This window comes from Megalops cyprinoides, chromosome 22 (genome assembly GCF_013368585.1).
Source record: "Megalops cyprinoides isolate fMegCyp1 chromosome 22, fMegCyp1.pri, whole genome shotgun sequence".
In the NCBI taxonomy this organism is placed as follows: domain Eukaryota; kingdom Metazoa; phylum Chordata; class Actinopteri; order Elopiformes; family Megalopidae; genus Megalops; species Megalops cyprinoides.
The window spans coordinates 6,392,303-6,407,829 of NC_050604.1; the positions used below are offsets into that span (position 1 = coordinate 6,392,303).

The window sequence follows — 15,527 nt, forward strand, 5'->3', positions numbered from 1 at the left end:
CCAGTCAGCATCAGGTTGAGCCTTTGTGCCATAGAGTGCCGTGGATCAGAACCGAGAGCAGACACCACCAAACATGATGTTTGTGGACACATCCACATCCATTAAATCACATTATGTTGCAGTACTCTTTCTTTAGTGCATGCTCCTCATCCACGTTATAGAACAAGGTTACATCACATGGTTATGTCATTACTACAGGTAATTGATAAAGGCTCTGTAGGTAACGCAATAAAAAACAAGGGCAATTCAAGCTTGCAAGACCTACTGCAAGCAGAGACCCAAAGTGCAATGCTGATTCTGACCTGCTACTGCCTTAAGTTCCCTATATACATCTGCACCACATAAAGCCATGGGTATGAACCCTGTCAGGACCAGGCCACACTGACAGAGCTCTGAGTCAATGTGAAGAGTTGAAATAAACATTTCATCATTCAGCCGTTTAACTTGTCACAGTCTTAACCCAGCCAGTCTTACAAAGCAAAGGTACAGAAATCCATAGAATGAGGTGGCTGTGTGTACTGAAATGGCTGTTATATAGTGTGAGGTGCTGTGGTCTACAGCCAACCACCATGAGGCCCAATGCTACATGAAACCCTGCGCTGCTGTTTGCCTTTACCCATCATGCCTTGCTGCCAGCTAAACCCTGACTATTCACTCAGAGCAGCTATTTATCACAGCTGTGAACTCGTTGGTTATAATTTACCACCTCTGTTCTGCTGTGTCATGTTATTTTCACAATGAGATCACATGGATATTATGAGATTTACTGAATTATGTTTTATTGCAACTCTTTTGTAGCAAAACCAGACAACAAGGCAGAAATCAAGCAAGGCAACACTCACAAACTGCATAGAAGCAGGACGTACTACTCTGAGGGAAGTTAAACAAGCGATCCCCAACCACCACCACAACCTGTGTCCTGCTCAGAGATGCTTACCTGTGGGGGCAGGATGGCTGTTCCTGAATCAAAACCCTCATTTCAATAATGAATAAGAAAATGTTCCTCTTGCAATCGGCTTCTTATTGCCAGCCTCCGCGATAACCGGCAGGGACCATTAACGAAAAAAAAAAACAGCCAAGTTAACTGTAGGCTCTAGCAATGGTTCAGCCTGTTCCTGAGCACCATTATCTGCACAGTTAGAAATACCAGGTGCATTAAAATGAAATTATGGTTTAATAACATTCCCTTACCTTCATCTGATTAAGTATATACTTTCCTTCTGGTGATAGAACCTCAGGAATAGAAAGTCACCATGTGCATTTATCTGTTTATTTATACATGTGTATTTCCCTTACAAAAGGTCACTTCTTTACAAATACATATAAAGAAATGCAGTAGAATAGATAGATATAATAAATAAGCGCTGTAGTACACACCTATCTGAAAGGTGGCAGGGTGGCTAGCCTCAGTGCCTGTGCAGTTTAAGCGCAGAGGTTAGCAGTGTGTAGATCACAATAGCTAAGACTCCTGTGCTTCTGTGTGCCTGCACACTGGAGTCAACGTGCCCCACCCCTCTGGCCTGCCTGCGCTCTCAACAAAAAGCTCAGAGGAGCGCGTTTCAGAAAGGCGGCACTCCAACAGGTACTGAAAGCGAGAGGGGATCTTACACCTTGATCCTCGTTCTAATGGGTTTATTTCCCGAAGGGCAAGGGAGCGAGGATGAGAGAGGCTCTCGCCACCGCACGAGCCGTTATCCACAGCACGTCTAACATGCAATTACAAATGTGTCAGGCGGCCGGCAGATTTCAAAACTGGAAACGTTCAGATGAATAAAACTCTCACGCTGACTTGAAAATTCTTATCAGATGTTTGCACGCTAAGCACTACAGTGAAGGTGTTCCTCTGCATGCTTATTTTGAGCAAATGCAATCATTTTCATTGGACCATTTTATGGTCCCGATACCTGCGTGTTTGCCCTGTGGTTTAGATACACTGCAAACACTATGTGCATACTCATACATCATGTTACCAGCTGTTAAACCTGCTTGCAGTGTAATTACACTTCTATAACCACCACAATGTCTACATATAGAGATACAGTTACTACTCTATACCTACAACTAGATATTGTTGTATGTAGCTGTGCATGGCTATGAGATAACCAGATACAGCGTACATATACAAGTCTCAAAACTGGCATGTTTCATTTGAATTAAACAAGAGAAAAAAAACATTGCATTAGTGTTTCGTTGATGCTGAAAATGAAGTAAGAAGCAATGACAGTACAATTTAATGACAGGATGTTTCTCCAGAACATCAGGGAAGGAGGAACGTCCAAAATTGCATTCCTAAATTTTGTTCCTGTTACTGTTGTACAAGACTGTGCTTTGCTGTACTCCACATGCTCTTACCAGCTGAAACCTCCATTTTCATTGCTGTTGTGAGGCAGCAGTCAGATATTTTTCCTTCAAATTGTCAGCTGGCTTATGGAACAAGCCTCCGTTACAATGGCCTGAAGGGCAGTCTGGTGTCTTCAGTCCTGCTGTCAGACACGGGAGAGATTTGGCTGAAGCAGGTGTGGAGTGGCATTCATCCTTTGACTGACTCACAGTCATTTAATTTAATTATTTGCTCTCTTACGCTACACTGCCCAGCACCCCCGCCCCCCACACACACACACACACCCCTGCCAGAGGAGCAAATCCTTTGTGAGTTCATGCTGAGACTGACATTTCTCTAATGAACACTCGTCTCAAAACCCTCCAAATCAATCAATCAAATTGCGCTTAACATAGCGCCCTGAACAAAGGTATTGTCACGAAGTGTCTCGCAGGAAAGTGCAGAGAAATTACACCAGATACAGCAAAAGATGGAGGGAAAAAACAGAAGACTGACGCAATTATAGAGAGCAGATATGACAGCTATAAAAATGGCAGGGAAGATACAATACTTACCTCCCTGCATGGACGCATGAGTTTATATTTGAAGTTCATTTCTATTAAAGATAACACGCTTTGTTGAAAGTCAGTAGGAATGATGAGCCTAATTGTCCCCCTCTTAGTGAGGCTGGATGATATGTAGCACAAATCAAGTGCAAACTCACAATCTGAAGCACTGAGTCTTTGTGAGGGCTCTTCCACTTTCCCCACCACCATGGCGAAAGACAGTAAATCAGAGCTATGTTCATAGCTGTTTTAGAGAAGGTTCTACAATCCTCTCAAAAGTCAAAAGCTACGCTCCTAATCTGGCTTTTGGCTGAGTCTAAACATTGTAATCCTTGGATTTATTAAATTGTAAGAATGCGCTCAACACAGATGCCTGGGCAGCTACAACCACTGCAATATGGGCTAGAGTAGGACCCAGAACTCCACTTGTACAATATAAGTATGGCCAACCACAGTATGTTGTAATTAGCAATGTTATGATCAAAAGTAAGACAAATTCTGTTCCAACCAGATGAATACAGAACAGAATATTTATTCTTAAAAGTGCAGCCCCCCCCCCCCCCCCCCCCCCAGTTGTTCCATTGTGCTGTGTGACAGTAAGAGGAACTCCATATTCAACACATAGCACCAAAAATAGTGACCACCTTTCATTTAGAGTAATCCAAGATACCCGATCACCAGATATCAGTCTGACACAAAGGACTCAACAACAAAGCCCTGTCTCCACAAGAACAGCATTACATGGGTTGGATTACACTTCCTGATGGATTGAGCTGAGCCTGGACATCAGTGAAGGTATCCTGTCCTATCGAACCCCGTGGAGGAGGGTCTTAAGGGATCAATCATGAGCAGGAGTACTGACATGCCTTCTGAGAAAAGGCTCTTGCTCCAGCACTACAACTCTCTGTGAAATTGTGGTACATTTCAAAAGTATACATATATAAGAGGCTGTTGGTGGTTGATAAATATAGTAACTAAGTGGGAATACATTTATATATGTACAGATATATCCCACACAGTTATTGTATTCACCAACAACCTCTTGATCTTATCAATCCTATTTTTAACTTCTGGCATGAAAAGGTATTTTTGGTTTACTTTGCAGAGCACTCGACAGCACTAGAGTCCTCTCTGGGGAGTCCTCAGTATGGCCACTGCATTTGCAAAGAACTGAACAGGCACTGTTCAAAGGTTGCTCCAAATGTAGTTCAGCTGGCCTTTCTGCTACTGGTAATAAGTTGTTACTACAGTAGCCGCTCGCTCACTCAGGAACAGGAGACAGATCAGTGATCATTCAAAGGCCAGATGACCAAACAGGGGTCCACTGCTCAATGTTATTCACTTCAATAGAAGGATACGGTATCAGCCATGCTTTAGTTGGGACTTCACAGGCAAAGAAATCCTTTGCAGCACATCAAGACTATAACAGCTACACGGATGCCGTGCTGTGCAGACATGAGCTGAGATGATGCATGGTGTCTAGGCCTCAGAGACCGGTGAATGGACATACACTTGGCCCAGCTCTAAGGACCGGAACATTCATTCATGAGCTGCTAACCCCTCTACAGGTATACAGATTCTAGCATGTTTAGTGGTGGCCACACATTCTAACTTGGGACTTTAACAGTAGACCCCCTGTTGACTGTTGATCAATGTGTTCAGGAGGATATTAGTGTACCTGGTACTGTATTGCATTTTGTCACAATTTTGTCATTTCTTCAGTAATAATTAAGTGAGTTTGTCACAGGTAGCAGGAAACATGTGTTGATGTTCAGTTGAAAACATGCATGAAAGACTGAAAGAGCGATAGAGATAGAGAAAGAGAGAGAGACATTGAGAGGGACAAATTCTGTGGAATCAATACAAAATGCCTGCTCCCTCTACTCTCTCAGCTGCAGACACATTTCTGTTACAGGAAACCAAAGCAGTTTTTCACATCCTCTCACCTAGCTAGCATTATGACTGATGTTAGAATTAGGAGACAGGTCCTTGGCATGGCCACCTTTAACACTGCCACTTTTAAGAATCAAATGCAGATGGTGTTTTCTCTCTTTGAGCTGGCTGCATCTGCTGTGTCAGAAATACACACTGCACTATGCTATATCTCCACAGTCATATTCAAAGCTAGCCACAGCAGTGGCCATTCATGAAACTTGGGGTACGGTCTGGTATTAAGGTGTAGAACATATACACACAGTCAGGGATTAGGGTATAAGAAAGTATACATGCTGTCTGGTATTAAGAGTATAGAAAATATACACACTGTCTGGCACGCACACAGGCAGGTGCTGTAGGCCTTCACTAGGCTCTTGTGTTGTTGTAGCTATATGTCAACAGCAGAAGCCTTGACATTTTTCCACAGAGCTCTCTTTTGTCTGCTGTCAGTTATCAGATTGCTTTTAGGAGACCAGACATGTTCTATACATTCTTTGTCTGAGCACATAGTGTGGGCACACACTCCCTGCATCCCAAGCATGTTGTTGTTCCAAAATACTGCTTTCTTCCAGTAACTGACTTAGAGCGCCTTCTCCAAGCTGCCTTCATTCCAGTTATGTAATCAGTAGTCAGGAAGAGCTTTGGCTCTGGGCTAACTTCACTTTGGAAGCATCAATCTCAGTCAACAAGGTAATGTTTCATACATATTATACAACGTATCGAATGATGGATTTTGACTGGAACGCCCCTTTAAATGAATGTTACAAAAAACTCCTTTAGGGCTCAATGGACGTGCCTTGGCACAAACGTCTCTCACAGTGAGCAAGTTCTAGATTGCCTAAATCAATCAATGTTATGAAGCCCCATCAGCCATTTCAGCAGCACCAGTTTCTGGAGAAAATGCAGGACAATCCACATACTGATTCTCTCATTTCAAAAGATCTCAGTGAAATCAGTGCCTGTGTTGTGGTGTCCAAAGGGCTGTTTTGATGGTTTATATTGGCGTTGTACAGAGATTCTGTAGCAGAACTTTTAGAATCTTTCCCTTCAAGTGAAATACATCATGTTCCATCATTTGGTGCCCAAGTAATGTAGTTCTTTTCAAGAAAGCCTCTGAAGATAAGTTATGCTGTTCATGAAATGAAACATTATTTTGCATCTATGTATGTATCTATGTATTGTACAACTACAATCTTAAGAACTAGTGATTAATATCAATCCAACATTTTTAAAATAATGATGTTTTATCTTGAAACCCATCAGACAAAACACCATGACTGAAAAAATCTTCAGTTTTTGTTGCACATTGGAATTGGCAGCAACAGGCACGTCAGGGTTGACTGTATAGAAGTAGCTCTGATTTGACTTAATTCAAGAGCTCCTCACAATATAATCTGTCCACGATCTTTAATCTTCACATGAGTGTTTACTTCTTTCTGTTGTGCTGATGAACAGATATTGAACTGTGGAGGTTTTAACTTCTTTGCCAGACGCACCATCCGTTTAACCGTGCTTAATCCTCCTTTTGCCTCACTACCTGAAAAGCGGGAGGGGCATGACTTTGCAATGCCAGCCCGTGCTCATTCCCAGTAAATCAGGCCTCTGTCCATTCTTTCCAGGCTCAGAGCTCTTATCTGAAGCCTCTCTCCCTCGCCGTGATACTTCATGCGGGTAAACAGTACATTTTTTACCTCCTGGAGGCTGCAGACACACGCTTACCATGATAGAACGCTGTACACGGGAGTCCGGGTCTTAACTCTAACCTCCTCTCCGAGTTCATTCTGATCACTGATACTCTGCTTCCGGTCCACAAAGTATACAAGCGTGGTGCTTGGTTAACAGGGTAGGGTGTCCGCTCTGATTGGTTTTGAAGTGCCTCTCCAGCTTGGCTCTGTAAATTTCCACCCTCGCACTAAAGTTTAAGTTGAATATTCTCTCTCTCTCTCTCTCTCTCTCTCTCTCTCTCTCTCTCTCTCTCATGTCGTATTTTTCAGTGGGAATGACTGGGTAAATAGAGATAGAAAAAAAAATGTGAGGAAAAGCTTCAGACTGTTTATCCTCCGTTAAGCATTGTCCATCATATACGACTGTGCGCAATCCAGGGTGATTGACGTCTTAAATCTGTTTTTTTGCATGGTGCTGGAATATGCTAAGAATGTTACTTGTCAGTGTTGTTGGTGCTACTTGTTCCTGGATATTGTTATGCAAGGACCAATAGAGTGCATGCACCGAACTGTGTGGCGCTCAAAGGCAATTTACGATGTCTGGAGTACTATTAAAGGTGACATTGAATTCCAGGAGCCATGATGAATGCCTGTCATTATAAGAACTACTGTAAGGTAGCGCTGTCTCTATCTATAGTGGGCTTGAACAAGACATTCTGACCTGACGCGCTGCGATTAGCTTCAGTAATATCATCAACTTCGATTGCCAAGGTTGTTCTCCTTTCTGTCTTGAAATTATGAGCATGTTACACAAGTCCATTCATTAGAGGGATGTTGGGAAGATGGAGAACGAGAAAGAAATCTCTCCTTGTGTGTGATTATAAACAGACAGATGATAAATAGACAGATAGATAAATAGATAAATAGATAAATAGATAGATAGATAGATAGATAGATACTTACACATGAAAAATTCATATAGAACCAACTGGCACTGTCTGAGGTGTTTAAACTGCTGTGAGTTCAAGTGCTTTTGCTGATTCCAGGCTCAGGCTTTTCAAGAGTTCTTAAATGATTATTTACTCTGTTTGGGTTTTTACAAGATTGACTGTCCTCGAAATAAATGTTGTTGGTTTGTCTTTTTTTAAAGATTGAGTTGAGTAGCTGCTGACTCACACAACAATAACAGAAATAACAGCAATGGCAGTAGCACGGAGCCCTTGAACCCCACTGCGCTGCTGTCTGCCGCTTTCATTTGCTCTGAAAGAAGAGTCTGTGTTTTTTTCCGTGATCTTCAGAGAGCAGGGCCCTTGTAACTCTTCCAAAGAGGAATGTCCCTGACATTTGATGTGGAAGCCGTGATGGACTGAGTTCTCATTTTTGGAGCAGGAGCTTCAGTTGCTGTGGCTCGGATGCCTGCCCGATGCCTCCTCCAGGAGGGGCCACTCTGTCACTCATTCCACCACATTATTTTCAACCACACATGAATATGCGCCAGTACTTAACATAGTGCTGAGCTCTCAAATGTGTGCCTAGATTGACAAGTAAGTGAAAAGCAATATGCACTTAAGGGCTATATCATTCGATATATAATGCCAAGACAATTTTAACATTCAGCCTTCTCACCTCTCCAATGATCTTAAGGGCGGGCTGAGTGTGGAGCCGCTCTCCTTTTCCTGGGTATCTCGACACCGTGTTTTAAGGGAGCTGGGGTGTGAATCCAGTGCTAATTTACTGATGAGTGGCCTCCTTTTTTCTCAATGCTAATTCATCCCAGCACTGCAAGCTCTGGATCTTTCTGAATGAATCTATGAACAACCTGCTGAACACTCGTCATGTATCACTAAAGTCATCATTCTTCTCTCACTTCCTGTCAGTCGGAGCACAGCTTAGAAGTCATGAAATACAGTGCACATGCAACATTAAGCATAGTTATTTTAAATTTTGACAGCAAACTCATTACTAAACACGGGTGAAATAACAGTCTATAAAAGTCAATAAATGTACATTAATTGTTGATGGGTGCGTTATAGTTGCAACTGACAAGGGGGAAATACTATATTTTCTCCTGACATTGTAAGAACAGAGACCATTTTCCGGGCCCTGGTATGAGTCTTGAAATGAGAGACTTTTTCATTCACTGCTGCAGCTCTATTCTGCCCTCTGGTGGCGATGTTGAGAATGTAGCCCTTAGAGGCAGCGTGCACTCTTGTGCACGCGCTCCATCCGCCGCTTTCAAACCACCCCTGGTTACAAAATGGTTACAATGAAGCAGAGGCAGCAGATAAGATACAAACAGCAGGGGCAGAGAGACAGAGCTAACCTTTATTTGATAATAATCCTGACCCTGCTTCTGATTCTTTCACAGGATTAATAGGCATGCTAACATATATATGGCTATCTATTAGCAGCTGATTTATTTTGGCTTGATTGCATTTAAAGTGACTGTCACCTTTGTGCACTCCGCATGAAGTCATTTAATGTTTGTTAAGACATTTGCTCGTTTCCTTTGTTATCATGACAATTATTATCCTGAAGCACAGAAAAGTACTGTGATCCTACAGCGTTAGATGCAACTAATTAAAAAGGAGTCATCTGTTCATCCAGACTTAAACCTTCTAATCATGGAAAACAATCAAAAACTAGTTCAGGAACCTTATCAGTGTAAAGAAAAGTTCTCTGTCACTCTGCTGTAACTCAGTGAATGTCTCTGGAATAAAGCTCATTTTTATGATAATAGTAATCAAAGCCTAATGTAATTGAAATTATTATCTTAATTTTGGTGCAGAAATCATGAAGCTCGACGGTGCAGATTAAACCCGAGGATATATGTCAATACGTATATCTATCATCACATTTATGATATGATATAATTATACAGCAGCCTTTTTTCTACTCTTGAGATCTCCTGCTGTTTTGGATTGATGGTGTGTCATAGCATTGCGTCACGTAGCACTGTTTACATAGCATTGGGTCAAAAGGTAAAACGTTTCCGCATGGGCATCTGATCCATAATGCAGTTCATCAACGTCACAGCTTAGTGCGACACTCAGAATTGTTTATCCTGGAACCATGTGATGCGATTTCCTGCAGCCGTTCTCCAGTGGTCTGCTTCAGCACGTCAAACTGTGACAAAACCCATTATAACCAGCTGCACTGGGCTCCAGAGGGGAGTCAAAGGGGACAGTCAGTGTGAAATTAAAGGTCACATTCAGAAGTTTGTCAGCAGTAAACAGATAACCTTCCCCTGATTTTTGAGCACACTGTTTGCGGCTCAAGTCTTTCCACGTCACAAGAGCTCTCACTGAATTAGGGTAGAGTGTTCAGCTTCTCCGCGTCCGATGCCGGGCCACGCCCCATCGTCTCGGGGCATGGTTCGAAGTGTGACAGCCGGGGATTGTCTCGCTCTCGAACAAAACTCTGAGAACAATGCAAAGTCCCGCGGCCTGCGCTTGCTCGCACGCGGGTTTCCATGGTGACGGCGAGCCGGCACAGATGTATAGGCGGGAGACGTTCATCTGTGAGATTTGTCACACATCCAAGGCAGTGCCACTGGAGCGGCTGCACCCGCGACCGCCACCAATCCAAACGCACTTTGCTCATCCCGCACACATTCATTACCGCATCCCGCCGCGACAGACGAGCCGGCTCCTTCCACCAGCGCCAGGAGATACAGGCCGTGCCAAAGCCTCCGATACGCCCCGTTTCAGACGCCGCACGCTTGTTGTTGCGGGTGCCTCTGTGAGATAGCGGCTCAGGAGAATCATTATTTCTGTGGCTCAGAGGACGTCCGTGGGAAGTTTTACATTTCGAACCTCTTACATCACCGAAGCAGGGGTTACTGCTTAAAATGTATTTCACAGTAATGTTGTCGAAAAGTTTCATTAGAGAATGCAGCTCCATCATTCCATCATTTCAGTCGACAGGGAGCGCCACCGTGGAGACTTTTGGAAGTTTATTTCAGGTGCTCAGGCAGCAGAAACTATGGAAGAACCATCTGAAGGGAAATACATTTTGATCAGGGAAACTTTGAGAGGGTCAACACTGTGGCGTGCTGTGGCTACAGCACACTTCAACCAAACACTTTTTAAAAGTGCAAACACTGAGATGGTTTGATAGCTTTCTGTTCTTTTCCCTTTTGTTTGAAAAAATGAGTATTTGAGATGGGCTGACACCCATCCTCAAATCCACAATAATCCTTAGACAGGCAAAACAAGGATCATATTAGATTAGATTATATTAAGCGAACAAGCTTTAATCTTTCCGGGATCTAATCGGGAAAAAAAAAACATTAAAGTTGATTGAAAATTGTAATTCTTAGTTAGTTTCTGTTAGTTTAGAAAAAACAGGCCTAATAGGCAATTACTGCTATTTTGAAGGGAGGTCCTGGAAGGTTGCGGTCATTGTTTACTACTGAAGCCTGGAAAAGAATGATAAATCCTTTATGCTGTGGTTGTGCTGCAGATCTCATATCAATCCCAGGAATATTGATTTAGTACAATAAAGGTCATTTCATACCCATTTTGCATCATACAGAAGATTCTGTTCATTTCTGTTTCATCTGAAAATAACACAGGTGTTGATGAGGGGTATCACCAGTCCTCTGCCCCAGAGACTGACAGTAGAGGTGATGACCTGAACGGTTCACACGGCGTGCCATTACCCATGAAAACACCTCCACCTGCCAAACACAAACTGTCATATTAGACAGAGACAATTCCCTTTGGTGCAGTTTGGCAGTTTCGGCAACATTGCAGTCAGTTTCCGCTGCAGTGTACTGTTGTGACATGTGGCTAATAACGTGTGACTGTGAGATGTGTGACGTGAGGGCAGACACAGGGATGGGAAGTTGGGGGAAACTCTGGGAATGGGAGGGAGAGTGGGGGCTCGGAGGGAAAGCTAGGACTCACTGCTGCCCGCTTTTTTATCTCTCTGAAGGAGAGGGGATGGGGAGGGATGGGGGGGGTGGCTGCGGCCCTTCTGCGGAGCGCGGCGCGCTGTCCGGAAGTTAAAAGGATGCCTGTGTTTGATCAGCCCTCAGCCTGTGCCCAGGGACCCTCACTGCTCTCCCCGGTGCCAGAACTCTCAGAGATCAGGCTTCATTTGCGTCATGGTTCTGGAGGAAGCATTAGCATGTTCGTCTATGCTGTCTCTATTAAAATAAAACCAGAGCCAAGCATGCAGCATCATCACACCACCGAGATTTGGAAAAAGTTTTAGAAAATTGGGTGAAGTATGGTCTCTGCCATTCCTAAGGACAGAGCAAAGACTGGCGCACAGGTTTTTAAACGGTAAACTGTACAAACGTACAGCATAAAATGTTATCTGTGTGTATATGATGATACTAAATGCTGTCTGTGTGCAATAAATACTGCTGTAATATCTGTGCCTGTTATGTGATACATCATGAAACCTGGAATATACACCTTTGGAAATGTCTTGATCTGTGCTTAGTCTTGTGGTCAGATTAGATGGTTTGACTGTAGTTATTTTATATTCCAATTTAACATGGCTTCAAAAGAACTGTATGTATGTAAATGCAATACCTGTTAAAGCAGTTTAGTGTACACTCTTGGTAATGTTGGTTATTCACCACTCCCTGTATTGTGTGTTTCTCTCACAGAGCTTTGACAGAATGGTAGACTGCATCGGCAAAGTCATGCTGCACACGGCTATCTCATGCTGGCAACCGTTCCTGGGGCTTGCCCTTATCGTCATCTTCGTCAGCTCCGCCCTCGGTTGCCCCGCCCGCTGCGAGTGCTCCGCCCAGACCAAGTCCGTCATCTGCCACCGCAAGCGCCTGCTGAGCGTCCCCGAGGGCATCCCCATTGAGACCCGCATCCTGGACCTCAGCAAGAACAAGCTGCGGAGCGTCAACCCCGATAACTTCTCTTCCTACCCGCAGCTGGAGGAGCTGGACCTCAGTGACAACATCATCAGCTACGTGGAGCCCGGCGCCTTCAACGCCCTCATCAACATGCACACGCTCAGCCTGAAGAGCAACCGCATCAAGCTCATCCCCCTGGGCGTGTTCACCGGCCTGGCCAACCTCACCCTGCTGGACATCAGCGACAACAAGATCGTCATCCTGCTGGACTACATGTTCCAGGACCTGCGCAACCTCAAGACCCTGGAGGTTGGGGACAACGACCTGGTGTACATCTCGCACCGCGCCTTCTGCGGCCTCCTGAGCCTGGAGACGCTGACGCTGGAGCGCTGCAACCTGACGGTGGTGCCCACAGAGGCCCTGTCCCACCTGCGCAACCTGGTCAGCCTGCAGCTGCGCCAGCTCAGCATCAACGTCCTGCACCCCTACTCCTTCAAGAAGCTGTTCCGCCTCCGCTACCTGGAGATCGACAGCTGGCCCTCCCTGGACGAGGTCCCCGCCAACACCTTCCACGGCCTCAACCTGACCACCCTCTCCATCACCAACACCAACCTGTCCTCCTTCCCCTACCAGGCCCTCCGCCACCTCCCTTACCTCACGCACCTCAACCTGTCCTACAACCGCGTCAGCTACATCGAGGGGGGCATGCTGCAGGACCTGGTGCGCCTTCGCGAGCTGCGCCTGGCCGGCGCCCAGCTGGCCGCCATCGAGCCCTACGCCTTCCAAGGCCTCCGCTCGCTCAAGGTCCTCAACGTCTCGCACAACCAGCTGGACACGCTGGAGCGGGCCGTCTTCCAGGCCCCCGAGGCACTGGAGAAGCTGCTGATCGACGGCAACCCGCTGGTGTGCGACTGCCGCCTCATGTGGCTCCTTCAGCGCCGATACTCCCTCCACTTCGGCGACGCCCAGCCCGAGTGCAGCACCCCGGAAGGGGTGCGCGGCCGGCCCTTCCGCGAGTTCAAGGAGTCCCTGCTCTCCTACTACGTGACCTGCACCAAGCCGAAGATCCGCGAGAACAAGACGCAGCTGCTGTTCGTGGACGAGGGGCAGCCGGCGCGGCTGTACTGCAGCGCCGACGGGACGCCTCGGCCGGTGGTGACCTGGTTCACCCCGCGCCGGCGCCAGATCACCAACAAGAACAACGGGAGGGTGACGGTGCACAGCAGCGGCATGCTGGAGATCAAGGTCTCAGAGGTGCACGACAGTGGCGTGTACGTCTGCATGGCAACCAACGCGGCGGGGAACGACACCCTGTCAGCCTCGCTGGCCGTGAAAAGCCTTGGCATTAGCGACAGGTCTCTCTATGCCAACAGGACCTCGCAGTACTACACGGACCTCAACAACACCGCCGCCAACGGGACCAACCTCTACAACATGACCTTTGGCCTGGACCTAAAGACCATTTTGGTGTCCACGGCCATGGGCTGTTTCACGTTCCTGGGGGTGGTCCTCTTCTGCTTCCTGCTCCTCTTTGTGTGGAGCCGTGGGAAGGGGAAGCACAAAAGCAACATCGACATCGAGTACGTCCCGCGGAAGTCCAACGGGGCGGGGACGGAGGGCGCCGAGCAAGCGGGACCTCGCCGGGTCAACATGAAGATGATTTAATGCCATTAACGAATCAAGGTAGGAAAAAAAAAATAATTCACACGAGACTACAATGGGAGTAGCAACAGCGGTCAGAAAGGACTACTGCAGCCTCACACCCAGAGGCCTCGAGGGGACGGGTGACGCGCTGTATTCTGCAGGGACAAGAGTGAGCATGCCCAGTGCGAACACTCTCAGTGGACCTGGAGCCTGGAGGCAGTTTGCTGGAGGTTGATTATGGGCTTTTCAGAATTTTGTATTTGCCCACTTTGGATCCACTAAAGTGCGGGGCTGGATTACAGAAACACTGCAGATCTGTGTACAGTACATATTTGTATCTAAAAAAATGTATTTGTTAAGTCTTGCGTCATGCTTACCCCTTGCAACAACAAGACAGAATATCTTAACAAAAACATAGGTTTACATATATATACTTAATAGTGCATTATGTGTATGTATGTATGCATATGTGCAATCTTTTTAAAGCAATATGTATGGGATACGACTTCAGCCGAAACGAAAACAACCCAGAGCAGGCTTTTTCCCCTCCTCACTTTTATAACTGCTTGTGAATCACCAGATTTGACAGGATTTCAGTAATGTTCATGCAGGATGAAGCATATCTTGTTGAATGAGTTCCACTTGAAATGTCATTTCATTTGGAAACGCCGGATAATAATCACGACAGCCCTCAAACCCCCTCCAAAAAAAACAGGCGGAAAAAATATATATCACTGGTTACCATGAAAAGTGAGATTTTGTAATATCAGGTTCTGTGATTTTAAGACTTATTGAAGAATAGTACATTTATTTATATGGGAATTAACATCCTTGCTTTGAGCTACCTTATGAATCACTGTTTCTTGTCCTTTCTTTTTGTTTTTGTTTTTCTTTCTGTCTTTGACCCCAATCTTTCCAGGTGACTTGCCTGGGTGCCTACAGAGTCATACATCTCTCTGTTTCTGCCGTGAAATGGCCCTTACTTTTCCTGGTTAGAAATTTGAAATTTGTTGTGGTAGTTCCTCATTTCTGTTGTTCAATCATTTAGACTGTGAAAAGTAAAACAAAACAAAACAAACAAAAAAAAAAACATCTGTATGTTGAATAAAGAAAATTCCTTTGTAACCTAATGTCTGTTTGGAATGCAGCTCCAACGTGAAAATTGTGTGGGGGTCGATTGGGATCTTTACAAACATACACATTTAAGGACACACTCTTTGAATGTTGTTCAATGGTATTGACTTAAAGCCTACTCTAATCCCATGCTCTGTACTGAGTTCTTATTGACAGTCATCTATACGCTGAGTACAGAGAACAAGCATGCATCTCTGTAGTTGGAAGTCATCTTCACAGTACTTTGCATTTGCCTATCAGATGCCCTTATTCAGAGTGACATTTTTAAATTTCATCATTTTTACAGCTGGATATTTACTAAGGCAATTTGGTTCAAGTGTCTTGCCCAGTTGTACAGCTGCAGTGGCTCACCTGCAGACTGAACCAGTAGGTTGCAAGTTAGGCCTCTCACCACCATAACGCACCGTTGTCCATCTATAGAATAGCTGCTGTATGCG

The 15,527-nt window shown here is 45.2% G+C and overlaps 1 protein-coding gene across 1 annotated transcript in view; it reads left to right on the plus strand.

Annotated features, from left to right (window-relative positions):
- The window catches only part of lingo2b (leucine rich repeat and Ig domain containing 2b), a 254,816-nt gene extending 239,926 nt beyond the window's left edge, over positions 1–14,890 (plus strand). The window contains exon 5 of the mRNA XM_036517277.1: positions 12,109–14,890. Coding sequence (XP_036373170.1) covers positions 12,121–13,977 — 1,857 coding nt within the window. The 5' untranslated portion in view covers positions 12,109–12,120 and the 3' untranslated portion in view covers positions 13,978–14,890. The remainder of the gene's footprint in view (positions 1–12,108) is intronic.
- Positions 14,891–15,527: the final 637 nt, after the last annotated feature.